This window comes from Sinocyclocheilus grahami, unplaced genomic scaffold (genome assembly GCF_001515645.1).
Source record: "Sinocyclocheilus grahami isolate Dianchi unplaced genomic scaffold, SAMN03320097.WGS_v1.1 scaffold299.1, whole genome shotgun sequence".
Taxonomy (NCBI): domain Eukaryota; kingdom Metazoa; phylum Chordata; class Actinopteri; order Cypriniformes; family Cyprinidae; genus Sinocyclocheilus; species Sinocyclocheilus grahami.
In genome coordinates this window covers 587,449-605,797 of record NW_015505478.1, presented here as the reverse complement: position 1 = coordinate 605,797, position 18,349 = coordinate 587,449, and the positions used below count along the sequence as shown (strand labels likewise).

The 18,349-nt window shown below is 38.4% G+C and overlaps 1 protein-coding gene across 15 annotated transcripts in view; it reads left to right on the top strand.

The window, feature by feature from the left end:
- Positions 1-18,349, top strand: part of LOC107601128 (ensconsin-like) — a 37,332-nt gene that overhangs the window by 14,293 nt on the left and 4,690 nt on the right. For 3 of the 15 annotated variants that reach the window (XM_016293169.1, XM_016293167.1, XM_016293165.1), the window contains exons 2-13: positions 1,523-1,624; positions 2,197-2,277; positions 2,633-2,796; positions 4,925-5,033; positions 5,589-5,684; positions 6,348-6,449; positions 6,965-7,060; positions 7,613-7,708; positions 9,182-9,307; positions 12,412-12,551; positions 15,313-15,449; positions 15,615-15,856. In XM_016293169.1, coding sequence (XP_016148655.1) covers positions 1,523-1,624; positions 2,197-2,277; positions 2,633-2,796; positions 4,925-5,033; positions 5,589-5,684; positions 6,348-6,449; positions 6,965-7,060; positions 7,613-7,708; positions 9,182-9,307; positions 12,412-12,551; positions 15,313-15,449; positions 15,615-15,856 — 1,491 coding nt within the window. The remainder of the gene's footprint in view (positions 1-1,522; positions 1,625-2,196; positions 2,278-2,632; positions 2,797-4,924; positions 5,034-5,588; positions 5,685-6,347; positions 6,450-6,964; positions 7,061-7,612; positions 7,709-9,181; positions 9,308-12,411; positions 12,552-15,312; positions 15,450-15,614; positions 15,857-18,349) is intronic. The other 12 variants (XM_016293178.1, XM_016293176.1, XM_016293168.1 and 9 more) reach the window with 11 other exon arrangements.

Here is an 18,349-nt window from a genome sequence, read left to right as displayed (position 1 = left end):
TCTTTTGTTGGTTAACATTAATGACAAGGATAGGTACTTAATTAGGAATGCTGTCCCTTTAAGACGGAAGGCATGCATGTAATACTGACACACGTTCAGTTTTCACCCACCTGTTTCACTTAATCCATAATCGACTGTATTTACGTGAGATACTCTACACGATAGACTTTTGGACTTCTGCGTGTGTATTTGAGCACTGAGAACTGATCGTGTGCTGTATATGAGATAGAGCCCGACCGATATATCGTTTTGCCGATATATATCGGCGAATATGCCGCCGATATGAAAATTTTTTTTTTTACAGATCTTTATTGTCTTAACGTTTCATCAGTTCATTCTTCTTTTTATTCAGATTAGCTGCAGATATAGCCTGGCTGGCACTTAAGTTCTATGAGCACGAAATCAATTCTCTTTCAGTGCGAAAACTTCTTTATCTAATTTTCATAAAATAAAATGCTATAGTATTTAACTTTTCTTCTCCATCGGCGAATGATGATTTTGAAAGAAAACGCGCCCGATGTCTGTTTGCTATAGCAACAAACTCTACTTTCATGCATCTGATTATCAGATAAACCTTGCACTCTTATTTCAAGGTTGTTGTTAATGCTGTGGTTATTTTAACAGTTTCTTCGTACATTCGGTTCAACAACATTGTTAAAACACATTTATCATTCAGTGGAACTGTGCGTATGCTTCAGACACTTACATTTCTGCTCCCTCCATGCAATAAATACACAGCTTTCGACTGCTCAGGTAATGTCGTCGGTAAGATGCCGAGAGCCATTGGAAAACTACAGAAAAGTAAAACTACTTCACTTTAGCATTACTGGCCACGAGTACTAAGGAGAGATCACACATCAGCTGCTCAAAAAATGTGTCAGTAAGACGAACTAACGCGAGCGCAATCCTGTGACAGTCACAGGCGGTTAGTGGAGCGCGTGAAGGAGAGATGCGAGGGCAGAACACTGTTCAAGGTCTCCATTAATTCGTGCTTGTAGTAATTTAATGTGTATATGTTTTGAAAGCATTGAATCGCTATAGAAATTGCGATTCATTCGATTCTTAGCATTTTAAATCGATTACTGTCTGAAATCGATGATTCAAAAATCATGTTTCAAGATCAATGCATTGCATCGTCAGGGTTTGTTGCAAAATCAAAATGACAGCGCCGTAGATGGAAATTTACAGATTAAGGGGCGGTAATATTATAATAAGATGCCTTTGCCACTAGGGAAGCAAAATCAGTCGCGCTCGTTTTTCAGACGCTTGCAGAAAAAGGCTTACCAAAACAAAGTTACAGAGTTAATTTTTTTCTCGTTTCCTTGGTTGGTAGATGCACTGGGGACCTGATTATAGCACTTAAAACCTGGAAAAGTCAGATTTTCATGATATGTCACCTTTAAGATTAAATCTTAATGCTCTAGATCTTGCTTGTTTCCTCTTTCATCTTTTTTTTTTTCTTTCCTATTTAAGCAGTAGTGATACCTGTTTTTATGTGCGTTTTGTCTTGTTTCATTTCTAGCTGCAGCTGCGCAGGCACAGGCAGAGGAACGGCGCAGCCAGGCAGGGAACAGCCCAACACCACCAGCTCCAGCCAGCACAATAAAGAGCCAGACCAGGCCAGGTAACAAATGATGATCTCAGTCTGTCTGTCACTGCAGGTTTTTTCTGAAGGCCCAGTTGTGCAAGTAGTTCAATTTTTTTAAACTGAAACAAAATTCATTATGAATGTAAATAAAAATCTAAAATTAATGTTTTTTTTTTTTTTTTATTAAGAGATTTTTTCACAGATTCAAAAGGTAACAGTTTTTCTTTAAAAAAAAACAACAGGTTTGCACTAAAACGATCCTTTTTCCTTTTTATTATTATTTATTATCGTTTTGTTTTTTCCGCAGTCTTGCTTTGGTTAATTGAGTAACATGCTGTCACATGACCGCCCAACACTCATTAGGGCCATTGCAGCACTTCCTGTAGCATGTCCTCACTCACGCCCATGACTTAGTGTCAATACTGTATCAGGTGTGGTGAGCTCATAGCTGAATCTGTAACCTGAGCCTTATGTAAGACCATGCAAAAGGATTATCTGCGCAACGGATACTAGTGCAATCTGCCGAGAGCCTTTTGAAGGCCCAGGAAGTGTTCAGATTTCACCTGATGCACTAGTTTGTGATGTTGTGTTCTGTTATGTGTCCTCAGTCATTGATGGGGCAGCCATGAGGATAGACGACAAACTCCGAGTGGCCAAAGAGAGGAGAGAAGAGCAGGAAAAGCAACATGGTGACAAAGCAAAAAATTTCACACAACAGGTGTTGGTAACTTTAGATGTGCATGTGACCATTGACTTGCAGAAGGGCAATCATTGGCACACGGGTGATAAGCGCAAGAGAAATAACACATAACTAACACAAAGAGAACAATAACACTGTTTACAAAACAGTTCAGCATCCTTTGAAAACCATTATATATACTGCATTAATTTTGAGTGGTGATGTGACGCAAAGTGATAAAAGAATGACCCTTTGTGTCAAAAAAGTTTGCCAACCCCTGCACAGAGTTGAACATAATTCATTCTTTTACGTTACAACAAATCATACAATCACACCTGCTAACGCACCCTGTTTGGCCTGTTCAGCGGCCCGTGAGACTCAGCTCCTGGAGCGAGAGCGCAAGGCCCAGCTGCAGGTGGAGAGACAGATGGAGGAGAGGCAGAAGAAGCTGGAAGAGCAGCGCAGGAAAGAGGAACAGAGGAGAGCTGCGGTGGAGGAGAAAAGGAAACATAAATTAGAGGAGGAAAAGGTAAACTGTTTTTATAGGGTCTTAGACCTTCCCCTTTGTAAAACACTACCACCCAACACGCAGAGAAGCAAACTACCATTCAAAAGGTTATGATCAGTAAGATATTTTTTTAAGTATTAAATTTATTCAGCAAGAATTCATTAAATTGGTCGAAAGTGACTGTTATGCATTGTTAGACGAGATTTCTGTTGTAGTAAATGCTGTTCTTTTTTACTTTATAGTCATCAAAGAATCCTGAAAAAATGTATCATGGTTTTCACAAAAATATAAAGCAGCACAGCTGTTTTCAACATTAATAAAATAATAACACACGTTTCTTGAGCAGCAGATCAGCATATTAGAAGGATTTCTGAAAGATTGTGTGACACTGAAGACTAGAGTAAGCAATAATGAAAATTCAGCTTTGCGTCACAGAAAGAAGTTGCATTTAAAAATCTAAATTTCAAATAGAATACAGTTATTTTAAATTGCTGTAATATTTAACAATTTGACTATTTTACTGAATGTTTGATTAAATAAAGTATCCTTTGTCAGCATAAGAGACTTCTTTCACAAAAACTTTTGAATGTTTACATTAACCTCCTGCAGCAATATTAAATTTTCTTTTTAATATTAAAATGCCCTTTAGAGACTTTTCCTAAATAAAAGCTATATAATCCTTTACACACAGAATATAATATTTTAAAGCCATGCAAAATGCCAAGTCTGAACCTAAACCAGCCTAATTGTACAGTACTCCCTTAAGCTTAACTAGTTGTTTAGACCAGTGTTTCCCAACCGGGGTGCCGTGTAAAAAATCATTTTTTTATATTTTTAAATTGCTAAAATGTTCAAAAAAGCATCTATTATATAATATCCATTTCTGATGTCGCCAATAATTAGAGATGCACCGAAATTTCGGCTGCCGAAAATTAGTTCACCGCTCAGGTTTCACTTTCACGTGGTGTGACGCTCTGCGTATTATCCGTTATCCCGCTCTATGCGTGTGCGCTCCACTCGTATACCGTTCATGTGAATCGGAACAGCAAAGTCCACTCAAAAATTGAGCCGACAGGAAACATCGATGTAGTACAGTATTGTTTCTGTCTGCAATAGCCCTACTGTGTTGTAGCATGGTGTGGTATATGGGCAACTCTGGTAACACTGCCCATTCATTGATCTGCTAACCGCTATTTTATGCTCACGTGTTCTGATAATAATAGCTTTCTAGGACTAAACATTATTTGGATAATTGGTAAAAAAAAAAGTTAAATATCTTAACCCTACTGTTAGACCTACCTGAAAAACTAAAAAGCAATTTATTTAATTCGAAGGACTGTCGTTATTTTTTATTTGTGCTATCATTATTAATTTCAGGCTTGTTCTCAAGCCTGACTGCTTACTTGTCATTTTTTATTAAATTCAAAGTTTGAAATCTCGTGCTACTGCACCAAAATTACCCCACTGTAAAATAAAAAAAAACACTGAGTGACCAAAAATCTGTGAGATAGCTAGTTATAATGGTAATGAAATAATGTTTACATTAAATACATTAAAATCTGTCATAAATTGGTCTCTTCATTAGAAATTATCCTACTGAGTGCCACCATTGATGGACACAATTTTTTAATAATATTAAAAATATCTGTATGACATTATATTCTGCAGTTCCTCCCTGTTGTACCGAATATCTATACTTTTCAAATTATCATATCGAAGTTAGAAATTCAAATATTGTGACACAATTAATTTTGTAGGGTGCCACAAGTTGGGACACTGGTTTAGACAACCCACCTATTTCTGGAAATGTGTGTTTTGGCATGTCCATACAGTCAGCTGGTCTCACTGGCCCCTTCGCTGACTTTTAGAGATGGACTATGTAATTAATTTGAATGTCCTGCTTCTTAATAGGGTTCATCATTAACACACTTTTATGAGAAAATGTATGAAATGAAACAGGTGATTTTGTTAGTCTTACAGTCGTACAGCAGGAGTCATGTGTGTTCTGTTCAGTACCTAACATGCAAAATAGCCTGGAATCATGGACTTTGTTTTAGTATTGACACCCACACCTTTTCCATGGTCCACCGCTGCACAGCTCACAGGATGTATCATGACATTATTTGTCTAACAAAGTGTGTGTGTGTAGGAGCACTATGAGGCTGTGATGAGACGTACCCTGGAGCGCAGCCAGCGAGTAGAGCAGAGACAGAAGAGATGGTCCTGGGGTGGACTTTCAGACTCTGAGAACAAAAATGGTATGAGTGCTTTTCTTAAATGCCAAAACATCAGAAGCACCTGATAATATGTTCAGCAGCTTTTCTTTATAAAACTTGAACAGCCTTCTTTCACTGACTGTCCTGCAGTCTGCCCAAGTGTGTTACGACTTCTAAATCAATGAATAATCAAAATCTCTTGACAATCCTGATTGCTGTGATTTGTTGTTAAAGGTGAAGTGTGTCATTTGTGCACCACTAGACTCATAGATGATTGTTATCACACAGTTTCCTGAAACCCACATATGCCATTGGTCAGCAAAACAGGTAGTCCCTCCCCAATTAAACCTTTGGTTGCTGATTTTTTTTTTTTTAGTAGAGCTACAGTGTTTTGAACTGGGATAGCAGAAACTATTTCCCAAGCATCCCAAAAATGACACGCTTCACCTTTAACAAGTCATGTTAGTTTGTTGGTGGTTGTGCAACACCACAGGGATGGAAATCTCTTGTTGTCAGCTGCGTTTTTCCACCTCTCTCACTTTCTCGTGGGAGAGAGTGTTTCCAATAGCGACCTGTCTGTCCCTGCCCCTCCCACAGGACAAAGTGACAGTGGCTCCGCCTCCTTCCCGATTACTATAGTAATCTCCCCCGCTTCTCCAGCCTCCAAGCCACCCAGGAATCAGACGTCACAAGGTGGTTTATACAGTTTGCCTGCCCATGGCGTGACTTGACACAAACTGCCCACTCCTCCTCTTCGCTCATACGTGCACTAATCTGACTGGGGCTGTACTGGCTGTTTCTCGTTCACTCACTAAGTTGTTTATAATAATATAATTTCTTCACTTGCCAGGGATTGTAACAAAGAGTGTGTTCTTCGAAGCACTTACCTGGTTTCTGGGGATGCATGATGCTTTGAGTTTTAACAGTTTTTTTGTTTGTTTTTTCGCTTTTTATCCAGAATTAATTACCCTTTGAATGTTTACTAACAGTGTTATGCTTGATATTTTAGACTGAGTTTGCTGTAGTTGAAACTTTTGCAAAATACTGATTATTTATTGTTTTATTAATATTAATTACTTAATAAAAAATTATATATATATTTATATATTTATTTATTTATTTATTAATACTATTAATTATATTTTCAAAAATATTATTAGAATGTAACAGACATATAAGGCTATCACAATTTCAGGTTTAGCTAACTTTTTGATGTGCAGTTGTTACTCTGTCTTTAAAATGTAGATAAACCAGCTTGTATTAGTGTAATTAACAATAGCTTAGCACGTGCAAACCCCTGTAACTCTAATTCCACTCCCTGTCTGTCTCTGTGTGCGTATTTACCCTCACCCGTAGACAAGCGCTCTTCCTCTACTACGAACCTGAAACAGACTGACTCAGTCATCAGCAAGCGTCTCTCCTCATCCTCAGCCACCCTCCTTAATTCTTCCGATAAAAGTAAGTGCCCTCCCTGCCCTCTCCTGCCCTTTTCTTATCCATACAGCATGAGTTCTTTTGATCATTGAGCATGAGTAAATGCTTTTTAATGCTGGTCATGTGATCCAGAAACCAATCACAAGTCATGTCTCACACAGGTGCCTCTCCCTGTGGTTTGCTTGATGAGTTTCATTTTACAATGTTATTTAAATGCAAATTCAGCATTGTGTTTATTTGAATGGGCTGTAAGTGTTTTTGCCATCTTGGCAGCTTATGATTTTTGCAGACATGCTGTTTCTATCCACAGTTTCCTTTTCCTCTAACAGGAGCAGCCAGCCATGACACCAGACACTGTTTGTGTTGGAGTCTCCTCTTCATTTCCTTCTCTGCAGGCACATTTTAGTGTGGTTCCACAAAAGTTGTAGATTTTAGATCACACTTGTGTTCTTGGTTTTATCTTTGAAGTCTGTCTTCAGTCCCTCTTGAGTGAACCCTTCGTTTTCGATTCAGGAGCTGAGCTCTTTTTTGTCCCTCAGGTGCAAAGCGGAGAAGTTCGTCTTTGAACCGGTTGCCTAGCAATGTTCCTCAGGCCTCTAAAGAAGTGCATAAGCAGCCTCAGATGGAAAAGACAGGTGCCAAACTACCAATGCTGCTCCTCTTTTGAAGGAATTGTTAAAAAATTAAAATTCTGTCTTCATTTACTCACCCTCATGTTGTGCCCAACCTGAATGATTTTCTTCTGTGAAACACAAAAGGAAATATTTTGAATAATGCACTAGTTGTTATTTCCCATTAATTTGCTGACTGGAGCTTTCAAGCTTAAAAAAAGAACATAAAGTCCATGAAAGTATCAGCAATTTCTCATAATTTCTTCTTTTGTGTTCCAAAGAAGTCATTGGAGCAGTGAGTAAAATGGTGACAGAAGTTTATATTTTTGGATAAACTATCCCTTTAACTTTTTTTCTGAGAATAATGATGAACAATCACAAGGTCTCATAAAAGATTCTGAATCTTTCTGAAAATCTAGTTTTAATGTAAATAAGCATTTAAACAGGTGTAGCTGCATTGTTCTCATCAAAATATCCGTTTCCTCATTCACTGCAAGTGGCATGTGTAAGCTTAGACACAGACAAGGCCTTGCTTCCTGAATGATTTTAACGCCTCCCTGTCCACTTTGTCTGTAGGCCCAATCCTGAAGAAGCGAAGCTCCTCCCTCTCTCGAGTAGGGGCTAAAACACAGCCCACCACCAAACCAGAGAAATCCACAGCAGATGAATCAGGTGCTTAAATCCCAACGGGGACATTTTGCCATGCCTGTTCGCCGTTTACTAATAAATAAGCGCAAACTGTGTTCACGTCTATGGTCCACCCCGCTCCTAGCTTAATCCACATCTAACAGAACATGATATTGGGGTAATAAGGGATGCTGGGAGGAGCATGGGGTTTACAGTGTTGGTTTGTGGTTATAAACGTGCAGCGTCTGTCTTCCTATGTTCTTTGCTTGCCATGTCCTTCCACTCGTGCATCAAATCATCGTGCAACCAGAAACATAGCAATCCGCTAATGTCTATGCTACGTTGTCCACACGTTGGTTGGTGTTTGCTGCTGCCTTGAGCTTTCAATACGTCTTAACCTCTCCTTGTTGCTTTTTCGTTCTCTCAGGGAGTTCTCACTAACTGACCTACTCACCAGGAATGAGTGTATGTAAATACAATGTGTTTTTGTTTGTGTGAACATTATGCTGTTTTTTTCCCCATGACATTAACCAAGGTGGTGCCACTGGTGCCATGGCTGTTTTCGATGTGCGAGTGTGTGTATTGTCATTTCAGGTTTAAATATGTAAAATACTGAATGGTTTTACAGGAACGCTATATTTATTTGTAGATCTTATGTTTGCAGGACATCTTTAAACTCCTGGTTTATATATTCACTCTTGAAAATTTCCCCATCACCGTGCACACTTGTTCAGATAGACACCACCATTCTCTATGCTTAGAGCAGTTCCTTATTATTATTAACTCCCTTCAATAAGGCTTCACAGCCTCAACCCCTCTTCACGACTTGGTCTGCATCAATACAGTGCCAAGGGGGAAAAGAAAGGGATATTAAGTTTTTACTCCTTCATTTTTCAGTTTTTCCCCACTGTTGATTTGTAACTCTGATTACAAACATAGATCTTATGACAGCAAGAGCTTTGTGCGCCCTGTTAGCATGTCCTGCTACAGTTTTGCAGTGTGCAAGCAGTATCAAAATAATACAGTTTCATCAAATTTTTAGATTCTGTAAAACTGCAGTAGAGACCAGACTTAATCAAATGCTGTCCTGTAGTTCGTTTTTTAATTTAACACTAACATAAATTAAATCTATACCTTAAATTAAAAATGCCTGACTTATACCATTTGACTTTTGTCTGATGGATCTCAAAAAGCTCTTGAAGTTACTCTTTAGTCCTGGCTTTGTTCCCCTTTTGTTTTCACCTCCACTTCCACAGCCCTGGTCCTGCTCCCAATCACCTTCCTCGTATCTCACTAATATTCTTTTTGTCTCACCAGCATTGAGAGTCTCAATTGACGTCTACTGTTTACATTTAAAGCACTTTTCTCCTTGGTTTTTGTGTTGATTCTTGCATTTTAAATCACATTGGTGTCATTCCCCTCTCCTTCCTCTTTTGTGTTATTCCTCAACCTATCTCTTTTCTTTTCCCTTTTGTCTGCTCTGTTTTTCGTGTCTGTATGGGCACACCATATCTATAGCTCGCCGCTCGTTGGCTGCCCCCGTGGATAGCAGTGTCCTCAGTCGGCTGCTCACACCCACCCAGGCCTCGCTAGCTAGAAGCAAGAGTGCTGCGGCCCTGTCCGCCGAAGGAGGCGACATCCAAGGTAACACTAGAGGGAAAGGGAGGCCCAGCTCGTTCCGGAACCTTCCACTTGTGTGTAGATTAAAGGCGCTCTGCAAGGGTGCTTGGTTGGCGTGTTGTATTGGGCATGCTGGAATCCTTTAATGTGGCTTGAATCACATTTATTAAGTTCTACATGCATTGACAAAAATTTTCTAGGGATGCACAGAATTTTTTTTGACTTTGAACTTTGAATGCCTGTTGACTGTTTTTAGCCAAAAGCCAAAATACCCGGGAAATTATAACAGAAAATGTTACATTAACCAAAGCAGAGTGCATTTGAATTGTTCCAGGTTTAATTGGATTAAAATGTAGATATCATCTGATGATATTATCAGAAATGAGCTCTCATTTACAGTTCATGAGGCACGTGTACCTTCTCTGTGTGACTCACATGGAGAAATCCTGTGATGGAATGGACAAATATGTCCGTACATGTGAACATAGATCAGTTTTTTTTTTTTAAAGCGCAGATGGAATGCAAGTTTGCCTTATACAGAACCTAACTTTAGCATACTTTCTTCTTTACCTTGAATGAAAAAGCAGCAAAAAGCTGTGTAAAGTGTCATTTGTGTATACATTATAGCATTATGTCGATCAGTTCAAGCATTTGATGCCTCTTGTCACTTGCAGAAATATGCCCAAATAATTTTTCACCAACACACAGTTATATTTTACATTTAAATTTCAGTGCATCACTAGTTTTATCCTGCTCTCATTCTCTAAAATACACATGCACACATCAACATTTGCAAGGTGTTCAAGGGCTATTGCTGAGGGATCTTTTATAAGCTGATTAGCCAAGCGGTTCTGTGCGATAGAGGGGGAATGAGTGGTGTGAATCTGTGCCCTGCTGTTGCTACTTCAATCCCCAGCTGATCCACACAGAGCAGCTCATGGCCCCTGCAGACCAGCAGCGTCACCCTAAACTATCTTCAGTTCCCAAAGCTACCAAACTCACTTAAGATTCCCAGCAAAGACTGATGTGCATACCGGATATGTAACTTGTTCGACAGGGTTTGATGTTGACTTGATGCTATCAGCATAACTGAGTCTGATAGTATCTGAACTGTCTTATTGGTTTCTTAAAATAGACAAGAGAATTATGAATCATCAGCTTATGGATCAATTACATTTATAGGCTTTCCATGATGATAACAGTCAGAGTTAATTATAGTGTGTTGAGATTAGCACAGAAATCCTACTGTCATAGCAGACCCAATCCTTAGGTCAGCTCTTACTGCTCACCTCACCTCCACCAAAAGATACTGGGCAACCCCTGATCAAATACCATCTCTATAGAGCACAACAGTGACAACCACATTTTCATTGTTTTGGTTCCAAAAGTGTTTCCCCCATTTGTTTTCTGCATGGGGATTTTTTTAATGTACTAATCCATTAACTAAACCAGTAAGCTTTAAGATGACGCACATTACAAACTTTGATTTGAAGCAGAGAAAATAATTGAAAACTTGACAAAAAAGCAAAGATCCAAGAAATATGAAGGAATGATGATTTAATATGAAACTATTCACTTATTTTCAGTAATTTATCAATATAATGCTCTGGTGCTTTTGGGGCAGTTTATATTTTCATGGAAACAGTGGCTTATATGATTTGATTATGATTAGTGAATTTAGCAATTAACCAATTTCAAATAGAAGAAAGGGGAAAAAATGATTGCGATCATCTGCTTCTCTATGGAGAAATGAATAGGGTGTTTACTTTGGGAACCAACTGTAGGATGTGCTCTGCATTTTTTGCCTGCCTTTGTTTATGCTGAAACCAGCTTAAAAAGTGTGAATTACCATTAATTTTCCACTAAAACGTCATTCCTTAACAGTTGGGCAAGTTACTCTGAAAATGTAATCAAATTACTGCTTACTGATTACTCCTTTTAAAAGTAATCACGTTACTGTTCTGATTACTTTATTTCAAAAGTAATTAGTAATTAGTTACATTACTAGTTACGTTACTTTTTTCTCCATGAAATTTATGAAATACCAGCATACACGCTCCCGATAAGTATTTGTTATTAAAGCATCAACATTCACAAAACACTGTTATTTTTAACTAAAGAAAGCGGCTGCTGCGTGCATGGTTTGGCATGGCAGAATGCCAGCAAAGAGCACTGCATTTATAATCTCTAAAAGACATCTCAGTTCATCGCAATCTCACAAATCTCTGTTATAGCACAATAAATATAAGCATAATGAATCTTTCGTATAGAGACCTCGACTTGTAACTATACTCTAATTACTATTTAGAAAATTATAACGCGTTAAATTACTCCGTTACTAAAAAAGTCATCAAATTACAGTAACGTGTTACTGCCCAACACTGTTCCTTAACCACTATTTCTGTAAAATTGGTGGTTATGACAAATTACGCTCAAAGTAATTACTTTGTAATTGTTAATTATTTTGATTGTTTTTTTAGACGTGTTGGCACTGATTTGTTTTGTGTGGATATATTCTTTCATTTTATTATTCATTAATTTGTGTATAAGCGAGGGTAAGGGCTGCTTCATGACCAATTTGAAAGTTCAGTACTACTGCCAAAAAATGCGATGAAATGCAACAGTCGTAAACAAATGTCAGAGATGGTGAAAAGGCCGTTTGAGACTTGGCTTGGAGTACATTTTATGCTGTTTGATGTCCCTGATGTGGATATAAACTGAGAATGAGTGAGTGAATGTTCTTTAATTTATGCTATTGTTGATCTTAATAAAACTACAGCCTAAGGTGCTTGCTTGGTGAAGATGGTGTGCTTTAGCATATTGGTGACCAATGTCTGCCCAGGATGCTGTCTGTCCCTTGCCATGTCTCTCTCTCTCTCTGTCTCACACCCATCAAACCCAATCTACCTGAGGCCATCAGTGCTATCAGCAAAAGTTCCCCATCAGCCCGTATGAATGATCTAACATGCACCAATGTTTTGTGCTTTTATCATCCCTTCTCCCTTCCTCTTTATATCTCCCTCTTTCTATCCCTTCCTATACCTTTGCTTTGCTCACCCACCCGGCTGCTTATGACGTTCCTTCCCTGCTGTCCCTGGCTGTGCACCACTGACTGTGTCCTTTACCAGAGTCTCACCTGTGTCCTCGTTCAGCATCTGCAAGCCCCATGCAGCCCTCGGCCCGTGGACCCCTACGCAGTCGCAGCAGCGATCGAAAGAAAGGCCCGCCTACTTCTGTGTCAGCAGATGCCATTTCCAGTATGACACAGGTGAGCAGATGCTGCATGACAACTTCCACTTTGAAGTAGGTGTTTTTTGGTGTCACATGATTCTTCAGAAATCATTCTAATGTGCTGATTTGGTGTCTAAAGAAACTCTTTTTTATTAATGTTGGAATGTTTTTGTTTTTTTATGTTTTAAAACATTAAATATTTAAATATTTAGGGTTCTTTGCGTAATAGAAAGTTCATTTATTTAAAATAGAATTTCTTTCTAATTTTATAAAATTCGAAAAATGCTAGATTTATGCATTTTTACTGGTGTTTTCAGATATCTTGACCCAACAAAATCAATGTGTGCTATTTTTTCATATATAAGGAACACCTACGCTACCAGTCAAAAGTTTTCGAATGGTAAGATTTTTTGTTTTTTTTAAAGAACTCTCTTCTGCTCACCAAGCCTGCATTTATTTGATCCAAAATACAGCAAAAACAATAATATTGTGAAATAGTTTTACTATATAAAATAACTTTCTATTTGAGTATATTTTCAAATGTAACTTATTCCTGTGATCAAAGCTGAATTTTCAGCATCATTACTCCAGTCTTCAGTGTCACATAATCTTTCAGAAATCATTCTAATATGCTGATTTGCTCTTCAAGAAACATTTTTTATTATTATTATTATTATCAACATTTTTTTTTGAGCAGCCAATCAGAATATTAGAATGAATTCTGAAGTATCACGTGACTGGAATAATGATGCTAAAAATTCAGCTTTGAAATCACAGGAATAAATTACATTTTTAAATATAATCCAATAGAAAACAGTTATTTTAAATAGTAAAAATATTTTAAAAAATTGTACTGTTTTGCTGTACTTTGGATCAAATAAATGCAGGCTTGGTGAGCAGAAGAGACTTCTTTAAAAAAGCTTTTAAAATCTTACTGTTCAAAAACTTTTGACTAGTACTGTAGTGTATAAAGTAGAACTGCTTGGTATATGTATGTAATTTGATTTCAATCATCCGCAATCTCATTACCAGGATAATCTTAACGGAACTACAGTGCCCTGTGTGTTATCTGTGCCTTCCTTTGTTGAAATGCTTTAAAACAATATGTACTCATTCAGACATTTATATGTCCGTATATTATGGTTTGCTTTGCAAAACAGCTTGGATTTATCCCTGACGTTAATCAGTGAGCTGTTCGTTCTGAATAACACTATCTGATCCAGGCTTAAGACCGCTGTTGGAGAGACAGGGAACTGGGTTACATCAATAACTTTTTGACCATGTGCCAAACTGTTCTTTTCAATCTGCTGATTTCCTGTGACAGAAATCAGAGTACGAATGATGGCATTTAAACATTTCAACAACAGGATTGTGTGTAGCTGGAAACACTTGCTTTCACACACTTTAGTAGAATTTTTCATTCAATACTGAAAAATAGTCCAGCCTTATTAAAAACTTCCTATTTCACCAAATATTTGCATGTACTATGTATTGTCTGTTTGACTAAGCATTGTGCTGTTAGCTTAGCAAAACGGGAAAATGTTAAACTACAGTACCATTTCAAAGTTTGGGGTTGGTAAGAATTTTTAAAACACTTTTGAAAGAAATCTCTTAAGCATAACAAGGCTGCATTTGTTTTATCAAAAAATTTGAAATATTTCCATTTTCAATAATTATTTTCTGTTATAGTGCATTTTTGATTGTAATTTATTCCTGTGAACAAAGCTGAATTTTCAGCATCATTACTCCAGTCTTCAGTGTCACATGATCCTTCAGAAATCATTCTGATATGCTGATTTGTTGCTTGAGAAACTTTTCTTATTATTATCAGTGTTAAAAATAGTTGTGCTGTTTAATATTTTCTGGAAACTACAAAAACAGCATATATTACAGAAATAGAAGAATTAGTATTATAATAAATTATTATATAATTATATTTATTATAAATATCTTTACTGTCTTTACTACAGTGTGCTAGTCAGACCCTAAACTATGATTTATCTTTGGAGTTTTAGGGGCATTTAGGCTCTTAACATGCCGAGTCTGACTTTCTTTTTTTTTTACTCTAACATAATCAGATCTGAACTACATGTGACAGTATGATCCCTCATATAGAGGTTTAGAAATGCCCACTTCAGTGATTCATTCAGACACAGTTAATTTGAAACATTGCCCTACATATAATGAATGCTAACCGAGCTTGAGTGTGTATCTCAAAGAGAACGCGAACGAGAGCTTGCATTGTATAGTCACTGAAGGAATGTAAATTGAATCTGACATGTGTCCTTCTGATGGTCATACTGTACTCTAGCTTCACAAGTGACTTGGCCTTACAGCTCTCTATATCTTATCTGCCTGATAGTCATTTGGAGAGATATCTAGAGTTAGAGAAGAAAACATGGTGTACTCGCTGCTTGCTGCTTTGCTGTGACCATATGGGGAGGGTTCCCGTAAAAGATGTCTCCACATTTATGAGCCTGTCCTGCGTTTAGTTTATTTGTCCCATTGACACCCTGAGCATGTGGACAGAAGATTAAAAATAGATTGAAAGGACATGTCTTTTTCAGATTGATGACAGCAGTAAAATCCCAGCTGCAATGGAGTGAATATATAGCTTTGATTACACTGAACAGTGATTATCACTACATAGACTTTTGGATCAAAAGAAGAAATCACATTGAAAATCTTTGATTCAAAATCTAATTTAAATCTTAAAATCAGTTTGAGTGTTTTGCTCATTAATTCATAGTGGATGAGATGTGATCTCTTATTTTTTTTCTTTTTTGCATTTGTAAAAGCAGAAAGGTGAGACAGAGAAGCGCTTCACGTCACCAGTAGGAAAACGCCCTGCCTCGCCCTCCAGTCGTCACCGATCCCCGTCTCCTTCTCCCGCTGCTAACACCACCACAAGAGCGCCCTCACCTGGAGCAGCCAAGTAAGACCCCTGAGATCAGGTTTAGCCTGCAGTGGTTTCACTCTAAAATAATAGTTTGATTTCAGACCTTTACAATCTGCTGCTCAAATTGCATCTCCCATTGTCTATAGTACAGATGTGGGTAAGCCCATCTTCTAACTTCCCTTCTATGTTTGTGTCCTTCAGGCAGAGTCCACACTTCCGCCCTTCTTCCCCCAGTGGTTTGAAACAGCGGCCTCCATCCCCTCAGCCCTCTGCCACATCCAAACCTCCACCCATTCAGAAACCTGCTCTCACCCCCACCGGCCCTCCTACCCTTCGCAAGAGGGACTCTAAACCAAAGGATATGTCTCCCATGATGCCTGTCACCCCACAGTCTCCAGAAACCAGCACACCCAGCCCGGCACCTGCACCGAAGACCAAAGAGGGTGAGTGAACTCAAATAAACAAAAATATTGATGGTGATATCTGGGTTTCCATGAAATACCTGACAGTGCAAGGGAATTTTAAAATAATTTCCATTTCTGACAATTTCAGTTTTCAGTTCAATCTTTAAAAAGTTGTTTACATTTCTATAGTCAATATTCTTTTTTAATTGACACATATTTGAAGGGTTAGTTCACCCAAAAATGAAAATTAGGCTGCGTTTTACTCACCCCTGAGGCATCCTAGGTGTATATGACTTTCTTCGTTCAGACGAATCCAGTCGGAGTTATATAAAAAATTGTCTTTGATCTTTCAAGCTCTATCATTGCAGTCAGTGGGTGTTGCATTGCTTCAGTCCAAAAGAAGTTAAATAAAAAGCGCCCATCTATAAAAAAAGTGTCTCATATGGCTCCGGGGGATGAACAAAGGCCTCCTGTAGCGAATCGATGCGTTTTTGTAAGAAAAATATCCATAATCAAAACATAGTAATCACTTGAATCTAGCTTGCGCTCACTGTTGTAAACGGAAGCAGTTCCGGGGGAATGACTTATAAGGTCAGCTTTGCGCATGCGCCGCTCAGAAGTGACGCACGCGGAAACGCAGCGGAGAGATCAAAACAAAACAAAGGTCAAGAATTAGAAGCACAAAACCAGGATTTGTAAAGAAGAATGTCAGAGGATTTCGATATAAGCCAAGAGGAGACTGGTTTTCCTTTGCTAAAGTAAGGAAACTTTGCTTCCTTTGCTCCTGTTAACAAACGTTGGTTTTCACGAGACTCACCGGCGCATGCGCAACGCTGACCTCATACGTCATGCTCCCAGAACTGCTTCTGTGTACAACTGCTGGCGCAAGCTAGATTAAAGTGATCATTACGTTTTGAATATGGATATTTGTTCTTACAAAAACGCATCGATTCGCTACTGGAGGCCTTTGTTCAACCCCCGGAGCCGTGTGAGAGCGCTTTTTATTTAACTTCTTTTGGACTGAAGCAATGCAACACCCGCTGACTGCAATGATAGCGCTTGAAAGATCAAAGACAATTTTTTATATAACTCCGACTGGATTCATCTGAAAGAAGAAAGTCATTTACACCTAGGATGCCTCGGGGGTGAGTAAAACGCAGCCTAATTTTCATTTTTGGGTGAACTAACCCTTTTAAGTAGTTTGAGAGTGTAGGAAGTCATTCTCAGTGCTTCATAAAAAGGGCAGGCACTCCTGAGTTCTTTTAACACAATTTGCTTATTTCAGTTCCATGATTGGTGGAAATTTCTTTACAGAATCATGGGAAATGTAGTTTTTCACCAGGAATTTCACTGTTAAAAAAAAAAAAATAGGTTACAATAATATGGTTTGGCAGCTTTAAAGGTGTCATATGATGCGATTTCAATCTTTCCTTTCTTTTTGAAGTGTTACAAGCTTTTGGTGCATAAAGAAGATCTGTAAAGTTGCAAAGACTAAAGTCTCAAATCCAAAGAGATATTCTTTATAAAAGTTAAGAGTCAACCACGCCTACCTAAAACGGCTCGTTCTAACATGCCCCCACATATCTACCTCACTATGTGGGAAGATTTGCATTACGCCGCCCAAATGTTCACGCAAAGAAAGAAGGCGTAACTTTTATTCTCGCTGTAGTATTGTTGTTGCCGCCGCCATGTTGTGAAGGCGCTGTGTGTTTCGTTGTGAAAGCGAAACTACTTTGTTTGGCTTTCCAAAAGAGGACGATATCCGCTTCGTCATGTCTAGAGCTGATCCGTGCTGGTCGCTGAGGAAATACATCAACTTCACGCTGTGGATCGCCGGATCGGCTTTCACCGTGGACGAAGCGCCCATGTGGTTGCCGCAAGCCCGCCCGCCACCGCTCACTCAAGCCGGCCTCTGCTCACTCTAGGCCTCTGGCCTCTGCTCACACTAGCCCGCCGGCCATTCCTCACTCTAGCCCGCTGTGTGTTTCGTTGTGAAAGCAAAACTACTTTGTTTGGTCTTCCAAAAGAGGACACGACTAGAAATCAGATATAATCGATTCAGAATTTGAATAAAAGTTGTTTTACGTGCTGCTAACAGGACCAACAGCCACATACCCTGTACATGCAGCAAAGTTTCAGGAGTGACTGAAAAAGAACGGATGAGATACAGGAAAGTCGGTAATGTAGGCTACGGTTTTAGGGATGATGCATTTATATATATATATAAATATTAATATATATATATGTATATATAATATATATATATATATATATTAGCGATTTCATTGAATTGCTGCACACCCAACGCGCCTTACATTCGTATGAGGGGATCTCTCTTCAACCACCACGCTATTACAAGAGAAAGGTATTGATAATCACAACATGTTGGACGTGATCCTTCTGTTATAAAAAGGAGCGATTTTTAAACTAAATTGAAATACTTGCCTGCCGTTAAGGCGATGGATATAGGCTAAGCAACTAATCCTGATTGTAAACAAGCTATTTCGAAAGTGAATCCCGTATTTATATGAG